At 48.2% G+C, this 6583-nt stretch overlaps 1 protein-coding gene across 1 annotated transcript in view; it reads left to right on the top strand.

The window, feature by feature from the left end:
* The first annotated feature begins 211 nt into the window (after nt 1-211).
* The window catches only part of GASK1A (golgi associated kinase 1A), a 55559-nt gene continuing 49187 nt past the window's right edge, over nt 212-6583 (top strand). Inside the window, exon 1 of the mRNA XM_049629226.1 lies at nt 212-217. Coding sequence (XP_049485183.1) covers nt 212-217 — 6 coding nt within the window. The remainder of the gene's footprint in view (nt 218-6583) is intronic.

The raw sequence follows: 6583 nt of genomic DNA, 5'->3' as shown, positions 1-6583 counted from the left end.
CTTAAAACGAGAAATGGGGGTGTAGTCAGAGGTACACGATGTGAAACTGAAAAGTATGGAGATTTTTTTTTACCGCAAAATTCCATGTTCAGGGGCAAAAGTATTGCCAGAAGAGGGTAGGGGCCAAAGCCATCAACTCAGAGGGTTGTTACAGGTCTGCAGGAGTCTCTTGATTTTAAAGGTGTGTATGACAGCACTCAGGCTGTTTGCGATGGAGGTGAGGTGAGCAGAGAGAGAAAGTACCTGCTGTCTGCTCTAGCAGCCTAAGGATGCATCAATGTTTGCTCCACTGCCCGTGTGGGCTTCCTATCCTTGCGAGCCTATAGTCTCCTGGCTTCTCATCCTTAGTTAGGAAGAGGACTTGCGTCTGAATTTAATTTGAGTCAGGGTCCACCTGCCAGAGAGAGGGGGTGGCCTGATAAGCAACTTCTGGCAGCAAAATGGCCTTGGAGATCTGAAGGTTTCTTTTGCTTCAACCTCTGAATGAAGGGTCCTGTGGTCCAGAGGCTGGGGGCCCAAGGTACAGCCCGTCACTGACCAGAACAAGCACTGGAGGCGGTGGGGGACTGATCCTTTGGGAACTTCAGTCTCTTCTTCTGTAAAATGAGAGATTGAAGTAGATGTCCTTTGAAGTTCCATTTAGCTTCAAAAGTAGATGGTACGTGAATCATTTTGAGGTTGGATCCCAATCTGATGTTGACTTCTCAGCATGTACAATTATGATGGTGCTAGGGAGAAGTGGTTCTCAGCCCTGGCTCAGACTGCTCCCCAGACCAAATCCAGACCGGACCCAGACCAACGGATTTGTTTTTAAGGCTGCCCAGGTGACCCTAGTGTGCAGCCAAGACTGAAAAGCACAGGGCTAGAAGGCTGAGGGAATAGGAACTGCACTTCCCCAGATATCCCTGAATCTGTAGAGCTGCCATCCCTTGAGATAGTCCTAAAATAGAAGGTGTCGGTGAACTTCATCTGCAAATGATACATCTAATATGTCCCTCTTGCAGGATCGTTCCACAGAGAAACCTCTCGTAAGTCATTAAAACCGAGATGTGAACTTCCCCAACGTGTTTGAATATGGTAGCCTTTATCCAGTAATTCCTTAACACTGTCATATTACTGATCCAAGGCACATCAAACGAGAAACTCCGGGTTAGAAATATAAAGCTGAAAGTCTGGTGTCCTTAGATGTCTTTTTGCCAAAGTGAACACTGAGCTGCAGGACCTGTGAGGGTATTTTTTGATCATCCTGAAGGGGTGTGGGTCTAAGATTGGGAGACACTTGCTATCTTTCCTTACAATGATGGCAGGTGACTTGGTGTGTGCCACGACTCAGAACTCGGATGAAAAATATTGATAGAAGAAGTTAAGATTATTATTGCCAACTTTAAAAAATGTTTTCTTCCTGGGGTGCTTGGGTGGCTCAATCAGTTAAGCATCCGACTTTGGCTCAGGGCATGATCTTGTGGTTCATGAGTTTGAGCCCCACGTCGGGCTCTGTGCTGATAGCTGGAAGCCTGGAGCCTGCTTCAGGTTCTATGTCTCCCTCTCTCTCTGCCCCTCTCCTGCTCATGCTCTGTCTTGCTCTCTCTCAAAAATAAATAAACATTAAATACAGTTTTTAATTAAAAAAATAAAAATAAACTGTTTTCTTCCTGATCATATATATGCCCATACTGCCAATTTCTATAGGTAACCATGTATCATTTTGGCATATTTCCTACTCTGATTATTATTATTATTTTTTAAATGTTTATTTATTTTTGAGAAAGAGAGCATGAGTGGCGGGGGTGTGGGTGTGTGTGTGTGGGGGGGGGGGGGGACAGAGACAGGGAGACACAGAATCCAAAGCAGGTTGCAGGCTCTGAGCTGTCAGCACAGAGCCGGACTTGGGGCTCAAACTCACTGAGATCATGACGGGAGCTGAAGTTGGATACTTAACCAACTGAGCGACCCAGGTGCCCCTGAGTATTATTTTAAAGAGATGAGATTATACCAAACATGCAGTTTTTTAGTTTGATTTGTTTTACTCCACTTTTTGTCAAAACACATTCCATGTCTGCATCTCCAAAAAATACTCATAACCATACTTTCAATACTCAGCACCACAGTGATTTTGATAATCATCTCTCTGCTTGTGGACTTTAAGTTGTTCCCACTTTGGAGCTGTTTTCAGTGGTGCGTGGCCAGCTTCTGATTATCCGTGGACTTGGGGATCTGAGTGCCTGGCTAAGTGGAAATCAGACAAGCTCACAAGAACAAATTATTTTAGCCTCTTTAGAAAAGATCTTACTGCAGTTACCTTCAAGGGCCCAGAGTGTGGGTGTGGGAGGCATTTCCTCTTGTCTGTCTTCACTCTACACTGCGTTATGTCATCAGACAGGTAGCCATGGAGGGAAGAGGGTCCCAGGAGAACTCACACATGGGTCAGTTCTCCTCAAAGGAACCAAGAGCTAAAATCGCTGGTGGTTAAGACTTAGAAGGGAATCTCTAGGTGAAGGAGCTGAGATCAGAGAAGGGATGTGACCTTCTCAGAGTTACTCAGAGCTCTGTTAGAGCCCAGTTCTCCTAGTCCTCCATAGCCTCTTCATGTACCTGAGGCATTTGGTGCAGCTTGGAGTGGCAAAGGAAAGGACACAGGGTTTAAAATCAGAATGAGGTTTGTGCCAGGCTAGGCTACCACACGGCCCTGGGTAAGCACTCCAGTACTCTGAGCTGCAGGCCCCTCTGTAGCATGGGCTTATAATAACAGACTGTTACAGGGACGCCTGGGTGGCTCAGTCGGTTAAGCGTCCGACTTCGGCTCAGGTCATGATCTCGCTGTCCGTGAGTTCGAGCCCCGTGTCGGGCTCTGTGCTGACAGCTCAGGGCGTGGAGCCTGCTTTGGATTCTGTGTCTCCCTCTCTCTGCCCCTCCTCCACTCACTGTCTATCAAAAAAAATGAGCAAATGTTAAAAAAATTTAAAAAAAAAAATAATGGATTGTTACAAGGAGCAAATGGAATCAACAAAAGTAAAACGCTTGATGCCCCAAAGGTGCTTTAAGAATGAGGGCCTTACAGAAGACCCACAAAATAGTTTTCTTTTTGTCAGAACCTAAATAAAACAAATGGTAAGGAAGTTGCTGATGCATTTTCGTGCACGACTAGTCAAAGAGGGGCTACTGGGACACTTCTGTAACTATGGATCATATGCAGACAGATTCTATTCTAAAGCAGTTCTCTTGCTCCTTTAAATCTTTCTTCTCACCAGGCAGGAAATACCCAGCCTTCAGGAGATGTTTGCCCAGTTTGCGTGCCCTGGGCCTCCTTGCTGAACACTGGATGAGCATGCGGTCCCCACTCAGCCACAGGCCCCTGAGGTCTAATGCTGGGGTGCTCCAGGCAATCACCTGGCCCAAGTTTCTCAGGCTCACCTGAAGAAAACAGGCGAAACTCATTTTGGAATCAGAACTGGGAACAGTGACATTCCAGCCCTTGGAGCCCATGGGGAATTTGATACCCTTTCTCTTGTGGGCACCCCCGTAACCTGCTGCATAGATGAGCCAGGCTCTGCACAGGACTGGCCAGGGAGCAGAGGGTTGTAAATAATCCACTGGCCCTAATTAGCTGAAGAAGAGGCTGGTTCACAAAGCAGTGGGTTGGGAGTGGGGGTGGGGAATAAGCTTCACAAAGAGATGAGTTCCTTAGTTGTTTCAAGGGCCGGAGAAAGAAATGTGCTTCAAACAGGCTTCAAAGATGGCGACAGCCCCCTCAGAACAGACTTGGGAGGCCCAGCCCTCCCTCCCACCCAGGGTACCAGTGTAGAAACAGAGTGCATCAGGGTTCCTCAAGGCCCAGGTGCTGTGAGAAACCTGGGCCGTCTTTGCTTGGATCCCTTTTTGATGTGATTGTGGATGTGTTTCCATCTGGGGAGCTTGGGGTGCCCTCCCCCTGTTGTCTGGATGGGCCTACACAAGTCTGCCTCTGAAGGGCCATCTGGCCCGAGAGTGAGGACAAAACAGTGGTTTGTGGGTGAGCCCCCGGCTGCCCTTCTTCTCTGTGTGGACCCCCACCCCCAACACACACCCACAGATACAGACCCTATTCTTTGAGGTGGCCTGGGATATGGCTGTGTTCCCCGGGGGGCCCAGCCAGGTGGCCCTGGAACTGCTCACCGAGTGGAAGCTGGAAGGTGCCTTATGATAGCAGCTGGTGAATTCAGTGGTGACTGGGTGTTAAGAGTGAAAGGGAGGGAGAAGGGGAAGTGGAGGGTGAGGAAACAGCAGAAGCCTTACACTGTTCTCTAGGCCTTGACTGGTTCTCAATGAACATGTGCCTCTTCTAGGCAGGGCTTGAGTCTGTCCCAGTGGCTTTGGAATTCTCAAGTGGCACATCTAGGAGGCCATGAAAGAGGAATTCACAGTCTCCTGTTACGAGTGTATCTGTGTTCTCCCTCTCTCTTTGCTGCCGTGCCGTTCATCCATCCATTCAGAAAATACCCGCTGTAAGCCAGACATGGTGCTAGGGCAGAAAATTCAAAGATGAGTAACAGAGACCCTGTCCCTGGGGAGTATGTGGTCTGGTGATGCCATCTGTGTGTGCGTGCCCATGTGGGTGTATATGTGGGGCACAGCAGGTGGTAAGTTCAGGGCAGAGGGAGGCACAAAGAAATGTTTCTGTCCTGTGAGCTAAATGCTCTGATGCGGAGGCAGAGAAGGGCGCTTCTGAGGAGTGGGGAGGCAGGGGGAGGGTCTAAGGATGGCTGAAGAAAAGAGAAGCCATGATTATCTATTAGAATAGCTAAACAGCAAAACGCCCTAACAATTTCAAGTGCTGGCCAGGATGCGCCGTAACTGGAATGCTCACACGTTAAAGGTAGATATGTACGGTGATAGAACCACACCGGAAAACAGCTTGTCAGTTCCCTGTACAGTTACATACGCACTTCCCACAGAACCCAGCAATCCTCTTCCTGCGTATTTACCCCAGAGGAATGAAAAACATATGTCTACACAAACACCTGGATCCAAATGCGTACACTAGCTTTATACATAAATTCCCCGAACTAGAAGCAAACCAAATGTCCTCAACTGTAGGTTGGACCAACAGGGTGAGATCCAGCCATACTGTGCAGTAAAGACAGCAATCTACTGCGACACACAACAACGGGATGAGTCTCAAAGGCACTTGCTGCGCAGAAGAAACCCATCTCAAAAGGTTACCTACTGTGTGATTCCATTTATCTGACATTCTGGGCGACATGAAGCCACAGGTGGTAGAGAACAGGTGATGGCTGCCAGGGGCTGGGGATGGAGAGGCTGTGACTCCAAAGGCAAAGGCACGAGGGAGGCCTTTGGAGCGACGGAACTGTTGTCTCCTGATTGTGGTGGTGGTTCTATACATGTGTGTGAAAACTCCTAGAACTGTCCACAAAGATTTTAGTTGTACTGTACCTTAAAATAACAGAACAACAAGAAGGGAAGGCAGTCTAGCAGAAGGAACAGCATGTGCAAAGCTCTGGAGGCAAAAGTGAGCTGTCAAAAGTTGGCTGAAAGTGAGTTAGGGGGAACCTCCTGGAAATAGGGCTGGAGACAGAGTTTGGCTCTTGGGCATGGGTGGATTTGTGTTAATTATCCCGAGGGCAGCGGAGGGCAGCGAGGCCAATGGAAGAGATTTTGAGCATGGAGAGGTGAGATGGGTTTGCATTTTAGAGAGCAGTTTCAGAGGGAGGGGAGGCTACAGGGAGTGGAGGGGAGTGTCTGGGAAAGGAAGGTGATCTGGAAGGACATGAGGGAGGATGGACCCTGTGACTGGCCGGGAGGGAACAGGTGAGAGGGATATATTTGGGCTGGAGAACCGCTAGTCCTTGGTAACCTCAGATAGGGAGCCTGGGCAGGTCAGGAGTGACTTGTTTCTTGTCCAGGCATGTAGGTATACAGGCCTCTTGTCTGCCGTCTTCCTCTCTCTTCATTTTCATTTTTATTTATCTGATGGTGCCCTTTAGTCACACTCAGAAGTAATCATGATGTAGAAGTAACTGACTTAAAAATGATGCCAATCATTTTAATTCTAGAAAACAGATTACTATGTTATATTCTTAAGACCCACAGTGAAGTGTTTGACTTTTCTCCCTTAACCTTCTAAATTGGTTCTGCCCTTATAATCATCAAAGTAGGGTAGGGGCAGTCGCAAGAATAAATGAGTATGGTGTTGGCTCTGTTGTCCCCACCACCTTGCCTGTGGTCCCCAGTGCTCCCTACCGGCCAGTGTGTGGCTCCTTCATCTCTCCGTCCCCAACTTCCCCTCCTGCCACGGGCTTGACTTTGGGTTTCTACTAAGTGGCCGCAGGAAGGGGCTATGTCACATGCTGTTTACTTGTGGGCAGTTTTTGTTTGGCTTTCGAGGGTGTTTGCTTGCAATGAGCAAACAGCCTCTTCCAGAGAGCCATCTGGAGAATTCAAATGCTTTCATTTTGGCTCGGGCAACAGGTTCATGGCTCCATGTATAAAAGCCAAGTCAGATAGGGATTCTTTCAGAAATGTTATCAGCCAGAGAACTGGTGGAAGACATCAGAGGGGAGAGGACTAGAAGAGAGAAAGGGAGAGA

The sequence above is a fragment of the Panthera uncia genome, chromosome C2 (assembly GCF_023721935.1).
Source record: "Panthera uncia isolate 11264 chromosome C2, Puncia_PCG_1.0, whole genome shotgun sequence".
Lineage (NCBI taxonomy): Eukaryota > Metazoa > Chordata > Mammalia > Carnivora > Felidae > Panthera > Panthera uncia.
This window is presented reverse-complemented; position numbering and strand designations above follow the sequence as displayed.